Genomic DNA, 19761 nt, shown 5'->3' with positions numbered 1-19761 from the left:
AAGTTGATCTTTGGAGAAAAATGCACAAAAACACTTCCATCTAATACTTCCCAAAATGCTTTAAAATGTAATGTTGTGGGGTTACGGGGAACTGGCAGAAAAATGGAGTTGAGGCTAATTTATAGGAATATACATGGTCTGACAGACCACTACAGTTCATTCAGGAGATTTCAGAATATAAATAATTCTGGAGTTGTTGGGGGCTGTGGACAAAACCGGTGACAATTCCTTCACCAGAACTGAAGTTCAGATTTTGGTGCAAGCACACACAAGGCAGGTTGGGATCAGCTGATTATTGTCATTTTCCCAGTTGTGCTCTGAAGCTGGACACGTCATCTAGTTCATAAGGTGAGGAATCTGGCAGCTAAGGGACAGGGACAGCCTCTCATCTCCATGAGAATATTGGTTACTAGGGACTTGGTATTTGTGAGTGTCAGGATGTATATATGCTGACGATATGTGTTTTTAAGTGTTTTAGAGTTTTTAAATGTTCTGTTTATGGAGGTTTTTGAAAGTCTGAAACATCCAGGAACATAGACTGTAGGATGGTGTTTGACAATGGGCTTAGCAAGGTTCCATGTGTTGGGCGGCTAGTAGTCTACTTGCTTTGTGTTGTGAGCGGGTCTTGTCTGGACCCCACTCTCTTGCACCTGATCCCAAACATCATGCGAGGGATACAACTGGCTCTTTAGTGGTGAGGGAGCAGGTTGCTCACTACTGATTAGGAATTATGGCCCTTAATTTTTTTTTTGACATACAGCGCGGAAACAGACCCTTCGGCCCACCAAGTCCGTGCCGACCAGTGATCACCCCCTACACAAGCACTGTCCTACACACTAGGGACAATTTTATAATTTACAGAAGCCAATTAACCTACAAACCTGCACGTCTTTGGGATGTGAGAGAAAGTCGGAGCATCCGGAGAAAACCCACGTGGTCACAGGGAGAACGTACAAACTCCGTACAGACAGTACCCGAGGTCAGGATCGAACCCGGGTCTGTAAAGCGGCAACTTTACTGCTGCGCCACCGTGTCAACCCAATTCCTGACATCTGACAGTAGCATGTAGTAATGCCCCAGGCTAGTCCAAACTTCTCCCAAGAGGTCTATTCTAGATCTGTCTCTCTGGGCATATGTCACCTGTGTGAAATAATTAGTCCAGAATTCTGTTCAACTTGGCTGCGCATTCTCCTCCTCCCCAAAATTATGAGGAGTATAGAAGGCAGCTTTTCTGTAGTTTCTCCTTTTTTCTCCAAAAACACGCAAACTCTATGCCCTGGGAATGGTTTAATCAGTTGGACTTGTGAGCCAGCCCTTCTTTATGTAAGACACACAGGTTAAGCATTTTGTGTGATGAGGGACAGTCTATTACTGTTTGAAGATGGGTCTCGACCCAAAACGTCACCCATTTATTCTCTCCAGAGATGCTGCCTGTCCCGCTGAGTTACTCCAGCTTTTTGTGTCTATCTTCGGTTTAAACCAGCATCTGCAGTTCCTTCTTACATATAAGTACAAGTTGTTGTGAAAGATACAAAGCACTAGATGGACATTAAGTTATCTGAGAGGCAGCTTTTTTATACAAAGGGTGGTAAGTGTGTGGAACAAGCTGCAGAAGGTGGTAGTTGAGGCAGGTACTATCACAATGCTTAAAAAAGATTTGGACAGCTACATGGGTCGGATATGTTTGGAGGGATATGGACCAAACACAGGCAGGTGAGGCTAATGTAGATGGGGCATGTTGGTCGGTGTGGGTATGTTGGCCAAGGGGCCTGTTTCCGTGCTGTGATTGTAGACGAGAGGTACCTGAAATCTGGAAAAAAAAACGGTAAATGCTCAGCAATACAACATCAGTGGAGAGAGGAATGGAGTTCACACTTCAGGTACTAATTGTGATGAAAGAACATTGGAACTTTTGAGAGGTCACCAGCCCAAAACATTACCCGTGGAGAGAGAAACGGGGAATATCTTGGCCCTTGAGCAAATGCAGTATTCTCTGTCCATACTTGAGATATTCAGCGTAAATTAGTCTGTATTATCAAATCGTGATTCAATTTGCCTGTAAAGTCTCAACCTTTGACAAATCTGACAGTTGCTATTGTTTTTATAGTTTTCCCAATTGAAGAATGCATACTTGAGGACTAATTGTGCATCTCTGAACAAACCTTTTATAATAGATGTTGAATATTTCTTCCAAAGTGGATTTAATTGTCAGTGTTGCAAATTGGCCTGAATTTATTGTCCACTATGTCATCCTACTCGCACAAATCGAGGCCATGATTCTTGTGCAGCAATGAGGGAGTGTTGCTTTGTCAGACAAATGAGGCATTTAACTGAGAATGCGTCTGCTCTTTCAGTAATTAAAATATGAAGACGTTCAAGGGGATTATCCTCACCAACCTTTAATCACCATTGCTCATAATTAGATTATCTGGTCATTATTTTCTGTATGTTTACATGTCAGTCGTATCGGGAAATCATGTTTTATTTGTTTTGACCAGGTGAAGAGACAGTCGTGTGTGACTTTGGCACAATTAAAAGGTGAGATGTACTGCATGCAATTAAATGATCCCCTGGTTTAGCAACCTTTAATTAGAAAGGGTGGGATAATTGCTCATTGACTCCATTCTTGTTTTACTCACCATAATCACAGTCACTGCATTCGGTATGATGTGATAATTGTGCTGAGTCAGATCCCTTTCATCTCTTCTTAATTAATAAACTGGGAAGAGATGTAAAATGACCAGTTGCTTTGCTGCAACCCATTTTTATACAGAATCACAAGGTCGTGTTTGACCATGTGGTGTTTTTTCAGATATACATATATATATGAAAAGGGACACATTGGCAAGGCCATTGTGTAGGAAGGAACTGCAGATTCTGGTTTAAACCGAAGATAGACATAAAAAGCTGGAGTAATTCAGCGGGACAGACAGCATCTCTGGAGAATAGTAATAGGTGATGTTTCAGACTGAGAGCCAGGGGAAATGGAAACGAGAGATCTAGATGGTGATTTAGAGAGATATAACCATATAACAATTACAGCACGGAAACAGGCCATCTCGGTCCTTCTAGTCTGTGCCGAACACGTATTCTCCCCTAGTCCCATCTACCTGCACTCAGACCATAACCCTCCATTCCTTTCCCGTCCATATAACTATCCAATTTATTTTTAAATGATAAAATCGAACCTGCCTCCACCACCTTCACTGGAAGCTCATTCCACACAGCTACCACTCTCTGAGTAAAGAAGTCCCCCCTCATGTTACCCCTAAACTTCTGTCCCTTAATTCTCAAGTCTCAAGTATAGAACAAATAAATGAAAGATATGCAAAAAGGTAATGATGATAAAGGAAACAGTCCATTGCTAGCTGTGGGCTCGGTGAAGGTGAGCCAGAGCGGAGCTGTGGGATGCCGATGAGACACTTGTGAGGGCCTTATCTATGATGGAAGAGGGGATCTCCCGTGTCCCCTAGTTCTCCAACTAGTTTCACTGACCTCCTGATAATTGTATTGTTTGTATGCCTCGTTGTCATCTTCCTCTCAGCCAACAAGGACCCATTCTACATTTCCTTGATCACCATCTGCTTTGATCTGTCGTTTTCACATCTTACCCATCCCTATCTCGGAGTTTCCCGCTCCCCGAACTTTCAGTCTGAAGAAGTGTCTTGCCCCGAACCATCACCCATTCTAGAGATCTTGCCTGTCCCGCTGAGTTACTCCAGTATTTTGTGTTTATCTTCGGTGTAAACCAGCATCTGCAGTTCCTTCCTAAACCATATTGATTAGTTGGTTCAGTTATGTTTGTGAACAATCCACTCCTCCCTCCCTAGAATATCCACGGTGGGAGCAACAAACAACCTGTTGGAGGGACTAGGCAGATTTTTTATTTTTTTTTACAACAGGTGCAGGAGTAGGTCATTCGGCCCTTCGAGCCAGCACCGCCATTCAATGTGATCATGGCTGCTCATCCACAATCAGTACCCCATTCCTGCCATCTCCCCATATCCCCTGACTCCGCTATCTTTAAGAGTCCTATCAAGCTCTCTCTTGAAAGTATCCAGAGAACCGGCCTCCACCGCCCTCTGCGGCAGAGAATTCCTCAGAATCACAACTCTCTGTGTGAAAAAGTGTTTCCTCTTCTCCGTTCTAAATGCCTTACTCCTTATTCTTAAACTGTGGCCCCTGGTTCTAGATTCCCCCAAAATTGGGAACACGTTTCCTGCCTCTAGCGTGTCCAAACCCTTAATAATCTTATATGTTTCAATAAGATACCCTCTCATCCTTCTAAATTACAAGCCCATACAAGTATACAAGCCCAGCCGCTCCATTCTCTCAGCATATGACAGTCCCGCCATCCTAGGATTTAACAGCATCTGTAAGGGGAAAGGAATTGTAGATGCTTTGGATCCAACTCTACATTCTAATTATACTTGGAAATTCAGCAATGGTAATGCCATTGATCGTTGAGGAGAGATATTTCATTTGTTGAAGATGGACATTGCCCATCGATTCCCTGGTGCAAATGTTATTCCCACTTACCAGCTCTGGCTGAATATTGTTGAGGGATGCCCTTGATGTTAAGTGCAGTTAGTCTTAACTTACTTCAACAGATTGGTTCATATTTGGTCCAAGAATGTGGTGTGGTTTACAGAAAGGGCAGCCATATGCCTATAAAAAGAAAACCCCTCACTTGTATCCACCCCGTCACTTACCAGGCTTAATTGTGCTCCACTTCTCTTCCAGCTCCAACCCCTTCCCCACCACAATCAGTCTGAAGAAGGGTCCTGACCCAAAACATCACCTATCCATGTCCTCCAGAGGTGCTGACTTACTCCAGAACTTTGTGCCCCTTTTTATTAACTGCATGCAGGGATTTTTTTAATTGTTACGAAAAAAGTTCCACCCTTCTTGTGGTCAAATTTGATGACCCAGCAGGTCTTAACGAATGGTTGAAGCTAAGAACTATGTTGCCAAAGCAACGTCGAGCAACGCTGTGGGCCTGATTGGAACGGCAGCAGCACTCCAATGATTAACTCAAGCAAGCGTTTTTATTCTTGCAAAGAATTTCTGTCATCGCAGCCGTTCATCCCTCCCCACCCACCTCAAACAAAAAGAACATAATTTTGTCCTCAGACCTTCGCCTGTATCAGAGATAGGACACTGAGCAGAAAGGCACAGATATTACCAGATTAATATCACCATCCAGATACTGTGGTTAGCATAGTTGTGGGGGTTGATCAGTCTGTGGGACTATTTTACAGAGTTAGCTCTGAGTAGCCGCCCATATCACTTTAAGAAACACCATTTATAACATTCTAGTGTTCTTTATTTTCATGTTGGTGCCCTGAAGCACAACTAACTATTTTAATTCCCCTTCCCTTTCCCATACTGCCCATTCTGTCCTGGGTGTCCTCCATTGCCAGAGTGACGCCAGACGTTGACAGGAGAAACCACACCTCATATACCACTTGGGTAATTTACAACCCAACTATATGAACGTTGAATACTCCAATTTTAGGTAAACTCTAACAAACCTCCTTCCCCTTCCCTTTCTCCTCCACACCCCCCTTTCATCCAAAGATACTCCTCCCCATGCCCCACCAAGACTCGCACCTATTTCTCCCCTCCCCTCCAATTCACACACATTCTTTTTTCTAGCTTCACAATTTGCAACTCTTCAATCCTTTTGTCTCACATCTTCTGTTTTGGTCGTTGGCCTTTGTTCCAACCATCTGCCTCTCCAAAACACCCCTTGCCTGTGTTCACCTATTACCTGCCGTGCTTTGTCCAGCTCCTCCTCTCTCCCAGCTCTCTTCCACCCCCCTACAATCAGTCTGAAGATTGCAGAAAATTGCAGAAAATGTTTACTTCTTGTGAATGTAGATAGACACAAGAAGGAGAGAAGGAATGGGTGACCTTTCGGGTCGAGACCCTTCTTCAGACCAAGGTCAAGAAATAAGGTAGAATTGTCACCATGAGCTGCTGAGCAAGAGAACAGAATGAACAACACTAATCACAAAATTCAAAAGCCACGTTGATGATTTGGTTTGGTCAGTGTTTAGAAGGAAAAAGGAACTGGTATTTACTTAGCACCTTTCATGACCTTCAAATTCTTAAGTATTTGTGCTCAAGGCATGCAGCAGCTCACTGTACAAACAGAAAGTTCCTCTTTTTCATTATTCATGATCTCTTGCTAAAAATGCGCGTTTAGTTTTATTAATACCACGTGTACTGAAGTACAGTTGTTTTGCATGCTATCCAATCAAATCAGATAATATTATTCATAAATACAATCAAGCCAAACTCAAGTGCAAGTACAATAGGGGTAGAGCAAAGGGAAGATGCAGAGTGCAGCACAGGAGTCTGAGCATTACAGTGCAACAGTTCTATAGATGTTTAAATATTACGTGACATGGGGACACATGATGTTTCCCATTGGTGAATTACTAGCTGATATTTGGGAGCAGGTATCTTGGGGAAGTAGTTTTTACAACCAGACGGAGTGTGTCTGTTGACACCACTGTTACCTTTGTTAACAAGGTAACAATAAGGTGGCCAATAAGACTGATCAGATCTGTAAATAGCAAATTCAAAGCAAAACATTGCAGATGCTGAAAATCGGAAACAAAAGCAGAAAAGCTGGAAACTCAGCAGTTTAGGCAGCATCTATAAGATGATGAACTGAGTTAACAATTCAGGTTGCTGAGCCTTTTGACTTGAAACGTTAAATCTCTTTCTCACTCCGTGGATACTGCCAGACCAGCTGAGCTATTCTAGCATTTTTGGGTTTTATTTTATTATAGCCTAGTTTGTTTGCTCAACAAACAGAACTCTTGAACCAACTAATACAATGCAGTCCAATAATGGCAGCGTAATTTCTTCAAGAAGGTGAGTGAGGATTTGTTAAGCAGAATCAAGCTGGCACAGTCTGCCCGGCTGGAATTGCCACCTTTAATCCTCCCACATTTACCTGGGCTGAGTTTCAGCTTCCCTCCACCACAGAGTGTGGTCTGGATGGTGACTGAGTCACAGGCGAAGCAGCAAAGAGGTTACCCCATTACCACACCCCTCCTCCCCTCCCCTCAACTGCCTTTGACAGAAGACATGACGTGTGTACTTTATCTTCTGTCAGATCCGTCACTGATTTTGAATCTTAGAGAAAGCTTCCAGCTCCCATTTGAAATGGTACCATGAATCCTTCATGAAGCAGCAAATAGGGTGTAGGTATAAGGTCATGTTAGACAGGGGACATACTTGCTACTGCACAGGAGCATGAGGGTGGATGAAGGGGAAGTTCTCCCTATTGGCCTGGCTGATTTTTATTTCACAACCAACATAATTAGAAAACCCAATTGACTGATCATCATCCCATTGCTATTTTCTGAGAGCTACTCTGTGCAAATTGGCTGCTGTGATTCCCTCAACAGTGGATAGGACAAATTTAGAGAGTTATGGGCGAAGCGCAGGCAGGTGGGACTAGTGTGGATGGGCATGTTGGCTGGTGTGAGCAAGTTAGGCCGAAGCGCCTGATCCCATGTTGTATGTCTCATAACAGTGATGAAACATCAAAGATTATGTCATTAACTGTAAAGAGTGCCCCAGATTCAAGAAATGTGATAAATAATGCAAATGTTTTTTCTTTTTTTGCTAATTTATTGTAAGGTTTTTCAGCTTGCAGAGTGATATTGTCGTTGTTCAGTGAAGCAATAGATTTTTTGGTGGTTTTTGAATCACTGTACAGAATTATAAATTAACCTTGATTCTCTGGCAATGAACATTGATTCAAAGGGTGTTCCTGTGGCACCAATCTCAGGTACCGTAGACCCACTGACACCAAACGCCAGTGCTACAGTGCGTCTTCCAGCCTCCAGGGTTTGTTAGGGAGTGAGTGTGAGGAGCTGAGGTTGAAAATTGAAATGCACTGGACGTGGCATTTCAAACACAGTACCGAGGGAACGCTCCACCTCTGCAGGAGAAGCCTTTTTTAAGTTTGACCTTGTTTCTCAAACTACCGGCCCTTGGTGGATGAGAAAGGTTCATGGTGCCATCATGAACAGGAACTGCGGAGCTCCTCCCTGCATGGCAACCAATATTATCCTTTATTAAAATCACTAAAAAATAGATAATCTGGCCATGTGCTGTATGAGGAAGCTTGCAGTGTCCAAACCAGCAGCTGTGTTGACCTAATCTAGAAGGTAGATTGCAGATTGACCTTGATCCAATAAACCAGGGAACAGGGGCTTAAAGGCCATACTTCTGTGTGCATCAAGACAATGACTGTCAATTGGCTGTTTAAACACTCATACATTTATATTAATTCAACCAGTGCACCATAATTAGCACAGCATTTTATTGAAAAAGCTGCAGATTCCTGTATCACGACTTTCCCAGTAGCACATGTTGAGAAGCATTTTTGTTTAAATCATCATCTGTAGGATCTGGACATCACCCTGAAAGCCAGTATTAAATAACCATTCCTAATTGCCCATCCTGTGGGAATTGGGAATGGACTCTCACTACTGACTTTCCAGACCCGTTGCAGTCTGTGTGGTGCAGGCACAGCCATGGTGCTGGCAGGTGAGGAGATCCAGGGCTTTGATCCTCTGAATGAACAGCGACGTAGAAACATGGAACAGAAGGAGCCTATTTATCTCCATCAGCCTGCCCTGCTGCTCAATCAGATCGCAGCTAACCTGTGACCTAACTCCATTCATCCATCTTTTCCCCATATGCTCTGACATATGTGAATTAAGTTCTCTCAATCATGCGTTTATTGACTTGGCATTGATTTAACTGCAGTTGTGCCAATTCAAGATTGAGATGCAGATAATGCTGCAAATAGTGTTGCCTCAAATCCTGAATTCTCCTCCATCTCACACGTATGTAACCATGAAATCAGTCATTCGGGAGAGCGCACTTCCATGGAGGGTGGTTTGGGTTTGGAAATCTCTTCTGCAAATGGCAGTCAAATTCTATCCACTTGATCCCATGCCTTCAGCTCACACGGCCTAAAGCTCTGGAGTTGCAACCCTGTGCCGCTCTGTTCTGCATTAAGAAGTTTCTTACTACATTCCTCCCGTATCAGTCTTTTGACGTTCTGCCCTAATATGATATGTAGCTAGGCGTCACGTTTTGTCTGATGTCACTCCTGTGAAGTGCATAGTTACATTCTGATACGTTAATGTGATTATAGAAATAAAGTGGTTGTTGTCTCCAAATCCTAACTTTGCTTGAATGAACAGAATGCAAAGTATGTATGAAATGTATTTTTTTCGTCATCCACATGAGTTAAGGTCAGCGATTCGGTACTGGTTATTCACTCTGTTTCCTTCTCTCTAATTATTTTATCTGTGCAGGCACATCAAACAACATGCAGATTGGGATATTTTTGGGATTGGGTTCCTTGGGAATGGTTGGATTCCTTCTGTTTCTCTGCTATTCTGTGGCATGGTAGGTACAATCATTCTATCACAGCCAATGTCAGTCAGTTTTGATCGGTATTTGTTTATTATTGTCATGTGTACTGAGATACCGTGAAAAGCTTTTGTTCAACCTTGGCTTGCCTTCTGCATTTGATATTGCTGAACTGGACTATTGCAACACACTCGACGATAGACACAAAATGCTGGAGTAACTCAGCGGGTCAAGCAGCATCTGGAGAAAAGGAAGCACACTCCTGGCCAAACTGCAGCTTTCCATCTAGTGTGAACTTGAGCCCATCCAAAGGTTTGCTGGTAATGTCATATCTTGCACCAGTTCCCCATTCACCCACATGCTCACTTGGTTATTCAATAGCTCTATCAGTGTTTTGAATGTGAGGTTCTCAGATCTCTCCTTGTCTCTGCCCTCTCTGTCACTGTAATCTGCCTTCATCACCCTTCTCCACCTCTTCTCTCCTTAAGCCCAGATCCTTTACCAACCTTTTGCTCACCGTCTAAAATCTCCCCCTCTGGCTCGATGTGAATGTGGCGAATCTGTGGAATTGTTTGCCACAGAAGGCTGTGGAGGCCCCAGTCAGTGGATATTTTTAAGGCAAAGATAGATAGATTCATGATTAGCACAGGTGTCAGAGGTCATGGGGAGAAGGCAGGAGAATGGGGTTAGGAGGGAGAGACAGATCAGCCATGATTAAATGGTGGAGTAGACTTGATAGACCGAATGGTCTAATTCTACTCCTATCACTTATGACCTTATCACTTATGCCAAATTTTGTTCCTCGGTATTTTGGGGAACACTATGGGATGTTCTACAATGTTAGCAATGTTACGAAATAAGTTGACGTTTTCCTGTTTGCCCTTATTCGTGCGAGAGGTTTGAATGCCTTGAATTTCTTTTTGAAAATCCCTCTGGATATTTCTTAATTTAATATTGCCAATGTCAAAGCAAAAATATGAATGTAGTGAGCCTATGCCCTACTCATTTACACCCTTGAGTCTGTTGCCAAGGAACATATTAGTCGTGGAGATTGTTACATGGGAGATTTGAGGAGAGATGATCTAAATCAATCAGCATTATTTTTCTTTGATGTTTGTTGTCTGCCTTATTATGATATTACGATCTTATGATATTAAGAAGACCATTCAGCCCACTGAATCTATGTTAGCAATCAGAACAAACCCATCCCTCACCTCATCTAATTTTAATTAAAACATATGGAAATACTCAGCAGGTCAGTCTGCATCTGTGGGAAGAGAAACCGAGCGAACATTTGAGGTAAAGACCCTTTGTCAGAACTAAACTTTTGAACAAAGGATCTTTGACCTAAGACCTTAGCTCTGTTTCCATTTCCACAAATGTGGTCTGACCTGCTGAGTATTTATGAAGATGTTACCAGTATTCGAGGGCTTAAGCTACTGGGAGAGGTTAGGCAGGCTGGACTTGTATTCTTTGGAGAACAGGGGGCAGAGGAGTGACCTTAAAGAGGTGTATAAAATTGTGAGGGGAATAGATAAGGTGAATGTACAGAATATTTTACCCAGGGTAATGGCATAGAGGACATTGATTTAAGGTGAGAATGGCAAGATTTAATAGGAACCTGAGGGGCAACATTTTCACATATATGGAACGAGCTGCCAGTGGAGATAGTTGAGCCAGGTACTATAATGGTATTTAAAAGACATTTGGACAAGTACATGGATAGGAGAGGTTTAGAGGGATATGGGCCAAATGCAGACAAATGGGACTAGCTTAGGGGCATCTGGGTCAGCAAGAAGTCGGGCCAAAGAGCCCGTTTCCATGCTGTATGACTCTAAGTTAGTAATGAGAGGGAATGTCCGAAGACAAGTCTCCGCAGAGAGTATAATGCAACCTACCAAGGCACCACCTCCAATAGTTTATACACATGATGTTAACCTGCGCAATGCATAATTTTACCAATGTCTTACCCTATATATATCGCCAAATAAGGAGAATAGGAGAAGACAAAGTTATTAGTTCTGGCCAGGTTTCATTGCTTGTGGTCACTATGGCCATTTAATGGGCATTGATTTTGAACTTCTTCAAATCTTCCAAAATTGATATTTTGCAACTTGTTTATGAAAAGCATCTTGTAAATTTCCATTCTCCGCACACTTTGGCTTTTTAGCCCAGTTTTGCAGGTAAGATCAGAATCTATAATTGTTCTAAAATTGCAGTAATATGCAGAAGCCTTTTCACTTTGTCACGGACTCTGAACAGAGAATAACAATCAAAGTTATTCAAGGAAGTTCATATTTATTCAACTACTTAGCATTTCAACAATAGGCACCATTTGTTGAGCTATCATCTGTCAGGAAGGATTATTACAAAGAATTAAATAGAGCGTACAGCATAGAAACTGGCCATTCAACCTATAGTTCCATGTTGACTTTATGCAACACGTGAGCCTCTTCACTCTCTCCCTTATAACCCCATCAATGCCATTCTATTCCATTACCCCTCGTGTGTTTACCTAATAACCCTTTAAAATGCATTAATGCTGCCTTTCTGTAGAAGTTCTCCATATCCTTACCATTCCAAGTAAGGCGTTCTCGGATATCAGGATAATTCCTCTGTATTGGCAGATGTATGGAATTTATGCTGTAAATCCTTTCTGTTCATCTTGTACAATGCTTTGTATCATTTTTTTTGCAATATGGAATCATATGGAGCATTATACTCTGGGAGGTCCATCCCGGTTCTGCAAGACTTTGATGCAACTTCTCAATGGTTCTGTGTTTGTAGGACCACAACGACTATCACAGATAAAAAGGACACTGTCCATACCCCATGCTGCACAGATTCCCATCTGTTCTTTCAACACAGAAAGCTGAACTGATATTTACAGAAGTCGCTGGATAATTTAGTTTAGTTTTGTTTAGAGTTGCTGCCTTACAGCACTTGCAGCGCCTGAGACCCATGTTCGATCCCGACTACAGGTGCTGTCTGTATGGAGTTTGTACCTTCTCCCCATGACCTGCATGGGTTTTCTCTGCGATCTTCGGTTTTCTCCCACACTCCAAAGACGTACAGGTTGGAAAGGTTAATTGGCTTGGTATAAGTGTAAATAGTCCCTAGTGTGTGCAGGATAATGTTAATGTGCAGGGATCGCTGGTTGGTGCGGACTCGGTGGGCCGAAGTATCTCTAAACTAAACTAAACTAAACTAAAAAAGATACAGTGCAGAATCAGGCCCTTCGGCTCACTGAGTCCATGCTGTGCAATGATCTTCCTATGCTAACCCAATTCTAAACACACACTAGGGACAATTTACAAATTTTACCAAAGCCAATTAACCTACAAACCTGTACGTCTTTGGAGTGGGGGAGAAAACCGGAACACCCGGAGAAAACCCACACGGTCGCAGGGAGAATGTACAAACTCCATACAGACAGCACCCTTGGTCAGGATCGAACCTGGGTCTCTGGTGCTGTAAGGCAGCAACGTTGCCGCTATGCCACCGTGCTGCCCCAAACGGGCTTCTTTCTCCATGGTGTTCTTTCCACAAAGGGAGTGTTTAGACCAGAGTGGACACTTGTAGTTATGACCAGGCTGAGATTAGCAAGGTTTGTAGCTGGACTCCTTTGCTTAGCAAGGAGCACTCCCATCTCAGGAAAGTTTTGGATCAGATCCGTACAGAGACTTGAGCATGGAAATCGCAGATGACACACCATTACAATAGGAGGGAATGTTACACAATCGGGTTGCCACCATTTGGCTGAGATGCTAATGAAGGCCCCATCTGCCCTCTCAGTCATGACTTCAAAGAAGAGCAGCTGAATTGTTCCATCTTCTGCCCATCCCTTGCTTCTCCCTAAATTACCTGGAACAAAAAGAGAATTAATGTCTCATGTGGGGGAATGTGGGTTGCAAAATGCAGAGCAGAAAGACTAGCCCAGCTGGACATATCATCTGCTCTCAGAGCAGGGAGAAAAGGGAAGGGAAAAACAGATGAATTAAGATTATGGTTGGGTGACTAATACTCCACATTCCTTTGTCTAGGTTCTTTTGTCCATGTTCTCACACTCCCATTAACTCATTCACCTGATAAATTTGTTTACAGTTTACCTCAATGGTCACCATGGTTGCAGTTTATTAGAGACATCGACCTCCCCACCCTCCCGAAGCCTCATTTATCCTGATTTTAAGCGTTGACTCTATTTCTCTTCCCAGAGATGTGCCCTGACTGCTAAGTATTTCCACAATTTTCAGATCTTGTTTAAGATTTCCAGCATTTGCCTTTTTTTTTAATTGTCAGATTGTCTGGTATTCTTTATATTTCTGTTTGTGAGCATACACACAGGACTAAGCAGGACTAAGCCACTAAGATCATATGTTCACAAACATCATATTCCTATCTCACCTTGGTAACCTTTCACCCTCTTGCTTAGCCATGATTTATCTACCTCTGGCAAAAAAATATTTAAAACTGCTTTCACAGCCTTTTGAAGAAGAAAATTCCAATGATGATATAAAAGTCCTTCTTGTTGCTGTGTAAATGGAAGACTCATTATTTTTAAACAATGACGTCTTAGTGCCAGATTCTCCCACAAGAGGAAACATGCTTGTCACTTCCACCCTATCAATGTCCCTCAGGATCTTATATGTTTCAAATATGTCACCTCTCACTCTCTTCTAATCTCCAGCAAGAACAAGACTTCCTTTGTGGGCCAACCCACTCATTCCAGGTATTAGGGTGATAAACGTTCTCTGAAGTGTTTCCAGTCCATTAACACGTGTGAGCTAGTACTGTACATCTTCTTTGCTGTAACTTCCCACTTTACAACAGCGAACACATCTTGGCTGAAAACGTTTTTGAGATGCTGAAAAGGTGAAAGTTGCAATGGAAATGCAAGCCACAACTGCATATATTTAAGTTTTACTGCTTTCAGTAGGATCACAAAGCAGATGCTTATTATAACAGTGTGTGTGTGAGTAAATATGCCTGTCCTCGCTGTGCAAAGTGTTTACTAGAGGAGTAGTGGGGGCTGCCCTTGTCCCTGCTGGTTCCATGACCAACTGGACATGTACCTTTTCCAAGTCGCAGCATCCAACACATTCATCTGTTGGCAGCCGTTCTTAGAGCTCTAGGGACTAGTGGAGTCAAGGGATATGGGGAGAAGGCAGGCACGGGTTATTGATAGGGGATGATCAGCCATGATCACAATAAATGGCGGTGCTGGCTCGAAGGACCGAATGGCCTCCTCCTGCACCTATTTTCTATGTTTCTATGTTTCAACATTTGATGAAAGAACACTGGCAGGCCAGTGAAAGTTGTGTCTCTGGAAATTTTTTTAAATGGCTCTTGATGAGAGACAGCACTGCCTCTGACCCACATTGTTCATTCTGAAAGAGATTGGTGGCTAAATTTACAGAGAGTCACTTCTGCTCCTGCCCATAGTTTTATTATAAGCACCATCAAGAGCAATTAGGACTGAATACAATGCCATTAGTGCAGTTATTGATTCCTGCAGGAAACTTATTTTCCATCAGGGCTGTCAGTAGTCAATATCTCACTCTCATGGAACAGAGGCTAATGGGAAATAGTTTTAGTTTAGTTTAGCGATACGGCATAGAAGCAAGACCTTCTGCCCACCAAGTGCTTGCCAACCCTCGATCACCCATTCAGACTAGTTTTACATTATTCCACTGTTGCATCGCTTCCTACACACACTAGGGGAAATTTACAGAGGCCAATTAATCAGCAAATCATCACGTTTTTGTGGTTAAGGAGGAACTGCAGATGCTGGAAAATCGAAGGTAGACAAAAATGCTGGAGAAACTCAGCGGGTGAGGCAGCATCTATGGAGCGAAGGAAATAGGCAACGTTTCGGGCAGAAACCCTTCTTCAGTCTGAAGAAGGGTTTGGTTTCGGCCCGAAACGTTGCCTATTTCCTACGCTCCATAGATGCTGCCTCACGCGCTGAGTTTCTCCAGCATTTTTGTCGACGTCTTTGTGGTGTTTGAGGAAACCAGAGCACCCGGAGAAAACCCACATGGTCACAGGGAGAATGTGCAAACTCCACACAGGCAGCATCTGAGGTCAGGATCGCACGCGAGTCTCTGGCGCTGTGAAGCAGCAGCTCAACCAGCTGCACCACCATGCTGCCCCTTCAGTAATTTCAATTAAATGAAAATAACTTTATTTATCTTTTCTTTCAGGTGCTTCAAGGAGAGATAATAGCAGAGGTGCTGAAAGTTACACGTTGGTAAGAAAGCTGAAAGCTGAGGGCATTCTGAAGTCCCCTGGGGCATTTGTGTCATCCTATGCGTGATGTTTCTGCATGAGATCAGTAATGCGATATCGTGTAAAACCTGTAATGTAACTTTATAGATTACTTTGCAGAATGCACCTTGGTGTACTCATGCTTTCAAAGCCCCACTCCCAAAACTAGATAACATAAAGCTAACGTCATGAATGATCCTGTGAAGTGATAAGGGAGTGTCACAGCGTCAAATGTACCAACGTTTGAGTACGTATTTAAACTAAATTCCCACCCACCCTCTAAGGTGGGGTCTACAGGATTCCAATGCACTGTTTTGAAGAAGAGACTGATAATTACTGTGGGATACAAGACATTATTGACTTCTCACAAAAACTACTAGAGAAATACATTAACAGTTCATTACCACATTGTTGTGAGAGGCAAGTTGCAATGTGCAACATGGCTGCTGCTCATCCCAGTATTACACTGGAGACCACACTTCAAAGTACTTAATTGGTTGTTAAGTGATTTGGAACTCCCTAAGCTTGTGAAACGCGCATTAGAAATGAATTTTACCTCCACCTCCTCAATACTTGCAAAGTTATAAAAAATTATATCTGAAGAGCCTTCCGCCAGGAGATACTATCAGCTCACATTAGCTTCTGTTCCTATGATTCTCTGCAGCACATGGTTCAATGTACAGCTTTAGAATGGGATGGATGTTTTCTGGGTAAATGTGGACAGGAAATGTGGAGGGGAAAGGAATCTCAGGCATGTGTGAGATGATACCAGTAGGGAATGTCTGGTGCATGAATATCAGCATAGTCCAATTGGATCAAATAGCTATTTCCTTGCTGTAAATTTGAAGGAATGGAATTTCATTGGAAAAGGCATTGAAAAAAATGTGGAAAATTGTTCATTTGGATGTGCAGACTAGACATTTTTTTTTCCTCCACAGATAAATAAAGGAAGATTCATTCCCACATTGCCCGTTTGGTGAATGATACTAAATATACGGTTTTCAATGAATAAGAACAAAATTGGTGCTAGGTTAAGGCGTCTTTGTACCTTGCTCAAGATAATATTCAAATATTGGTATTTTTTGGACAAGCTGCGATTGTAAAACGCTTATTTATTTGTATATGATAAACTGTTTCTAAATAAAGTTAAATTCATTCCAGAGTCTTGAATACAAAGTCTAGACTGATAATTCAGGGCAGAACTGAGAGAGCATTGGATCTGAAGAAGGGTCCTGATCCAAAATACCACCCACCCATGTTCTCCAGAGATGCTAACTGACCCTCTGTTTAACTCCAGCACTTTGTGTCCTTTTTTGTGAAACAGCATCTACCGTTTCTTATGTATACATTATTGAAAGTGTTGGCTACTGGATGAGATCTTAAACTGAATCTTTGACTGTCCTCCCAGGTGGTTCTTAAAGAGGCCACATCATTATTTCAAAGAATTTCAGGGAAGTTCTCAACTTCAATCTCAAAGCAGATAATCAAGTTATTGCTTGTGCAAGCTTCCTACTTTGCATCAGTGGCTACACTTCAAGAAGTATTAAACTGGTAATATAATGCTTTGTACGAGGCTTTTAGAAATGGAAGTCTTTGCTTACTGAATCACACCATCGTAGTTTGCCCATCTGTAAGGATTTTGAATCCCAAAATAGCTTGTAACTGCTCCATTACCACTTGGAGTGGACTTGAAATTTAATTGTCTTGCTCTGTGTATGGCTGACTCTTTAGGTTTAAGGTAGTCGTGAGGTAAAGATTACCTCTATTTGAACCTTTCTCCTACCTGACCACAAGCATTTGGTTGGGCACCAGGATTGTCATTCTCCACTCCTTCATGTGCAGCCTTGAAATAGGTCAGGTGATTGGTGTGAGCATGTCCTGCCCCTTACCCTACTCCCCAATATATCTGAATCCTGTCTGAAAAGAGGCTATCTCCAGCACCATTCCTTCACTCGCTTCTCACAGAGTTCCAGAAATTTCAGACGAACTGAGAACATTCTGTTCTTTGTATTCAAGTGGCCAAAATAAAGTTATTTCAGCTAGATCTCTGCTAACACCCTATACGTGACCCTCTGGAGAAAAAAAAACTTCACTTACTTCAGTCATAAATGGATGGCCCCATATTTTCAGACAGTAAGCCTGAGTTCTGGATTCTCCCACATGATCGAAACATAGAAACATAGAAAATAGATGCAGGAGTAGGCAATTCGGCCCTCCGAGCCTGCACCGCCATTCAATATGATCATGGCTGATCATCCAACTCAGTATCCTTCTCTCCATACCCCCTGATCCCTCTAGGCACAAGGGCCACATCTAACTCCCTCTTAAATATAGCCAATGAACTGGCCTCAACTACCTTCTGTGGCAGAGAGTTCCAGAGATTCACCACTCTGCGTGAAAAATGTTTTTCTCATCTCGGTTCTAAAGGATTTCCCCTCTATCCTTAAGCTGTGACCCCTTGTCCTGGACTTCCCCAACATCGGGAACAATCTTCCTGCATCTAGCCTGTCCAATCCCTTAAGAATTTTGTACGTTTCTATAAGATCCCCCGTCAATCTCCTAAATTCTAGCGAGTACAATCCGAGTCTATCCAGTCTTTCTTCATAAGAAAGTCCTGACATCCCAGGAATCAGTCTGGTGAACCTTCTCTGCACTCCCTCTATGGCAATAATGTCCTTCCTCAGATTTGGAGACCAAAACTGTACGCAATACTCCAGGTGTGGTCTCACCAAGACCCTGTACAACTGCAGCAGAACCTCCCTGCTCCTATACTCAAATCCTTTTGCTAGGAATACTAACATACCATTCGCTTTCTTCACTGCCTGCTGCACCTGCATGCCTACTTTTAATGTTCAAGAAGGAACTGCAGATGCTGGAAAATCGAAGGTACACAAAAATGCTGGAGAAACTCAGCGGGTGCAGCAGCATCTATGGAGTGAAGGAAATAGGTAACGTTTCGGGCCGAAAACCTTCTTCGAAGGACCGAATGGTCTACTCCTGCACCTATTGTCTATTGACAGGACCCGTAGTCAGGATCGAACCTAGGCCTTTGGCGCCGTAAGGCAGCAGCTCTACCTTTGCGCCAATGTGTCGCAGAATATGGACGAACGGCCCTCAAGTCTGAAGAAGGGTTTCGGCCCGAAACTTTACCTATTTCCTTCGCTCCATAGATGCTGCTGCACCCGCTGAGTTTCTCCAGCATTTTTGTGTACCTGCCTACTTTTAATGGCTGGTGTACCATGACACCCAGGTCTCGTTGCATCCCCCCTTTTCCTAATCGGCCACCATTTAGATGAAACTTTCTCTCCAGATCCACCATGTTCAGACGCCTTAGACCTTTTTTTTGCCTTCCATCACAGTGAGGAATGTGGAGGAGTCACTGTGGTGGATGTTATGTTAACATGTATTTTGTGTGTCTTGTTGCTTTTTATTGGCATGACTGTATGGCAAATCAAATTCCTCATATGTTGCAAAACATATTTGGCTAATAAAGTATGATTAGAATTATGATTATGAGTTGTATGTGCTTCAATCAAGTTCCCTCTCACTCATCCAAACCCTAGTGGATACAAGCCTAGCCTATCGAGTCTTTTCTCATAAGACAGCTTGCCCATTCCAGGTATTAATTTGGTAAAGCCCTGGACCCATTCCAATGGTTTTATATTTTTCCTTAAATTCTATCAATGCTGTAAACGGTGCTCCAGGTGTGGCCTCATCAATCCCCTCTGAGACTGAAGCACCAATCATTTTTGAACTCTGTTTCCCCAGCAATAGACCATAATATTTTATCAGGTTTTCTCATTATCTTCAGTACCTGTGCATCAGCCTTTCATGCTCTCGGACATGCAAATCCCTCGGCATCTTAGAACTCTGCAATCTCTCACCATTTAGATAATATGCTGTTTTTATTATTCCTCCAAAACAGGGCAGATTTCACATTTCTCCATAATATAATACAATATAATACAATACAATACAATTTATTGTCATTTGAGCCTCAGTGAGGCTCAAACGAAATTCCGTTTCCACAGCCATACAAACAAAGACAATTTCCTACAGACATACACACAATTTAATTCA

The 19761-nt window shown here is 42.6% G+C and overlaps 1 protein-coding gene across 1 annotated transcript in view; it reads left to right on the top strand.

The window, feature by feature from the left end:
- The window catches only part of LOC116971567 (sushi, von Willebrand factor type A, EGF and pentraxin domain-containing protein 1-like), a 127625-nt gene extending 109747 nt beyond the window's left edge, over positions 1 to 17878 (top strand). The window contains exons 33-35 of the mRNA XM_033018802.1: positions 2499 to 2538; positions 9357 to 9450; positions 15618 to 17878. Of these exons, the coding sequence (XP_032874693.1) occupies positions 2499 to 2538; positions 9357 to 9450; positions 15618 to 15636 (153 nt within the window). The 3' untranslated portion in view covers positions 15637 to 17878. The remainder of the gene's footprint in view (positions 1 to 2498; positions 2539 to 9356; positions 9451 to 15617) is intronic.
- The last annotated feature ends 1883 nt before the right edge of the window (positions 17879 to 19761 follow it).

The sequence above is a fragment of the Amblyraja radiata genome, chromosome 3, assembly GCF_010909765.2.
Source record: "Amblyraja radiata isolate CabotCenter1 chromosome 3, sAmbRad1.1.pri, whole genome shotgun sequence".
Lineage (NCBI taxonomy): Eukaryota > Metazoa > Chordata > Chondrichthyes > Rajiformes > Rajidae > Amblyraja > Amblyraja radiata.
Note: the sequence above shows the minus strand (reverse complement) of the source record. Positions and strands in the feature narration are given on the sequence as shown.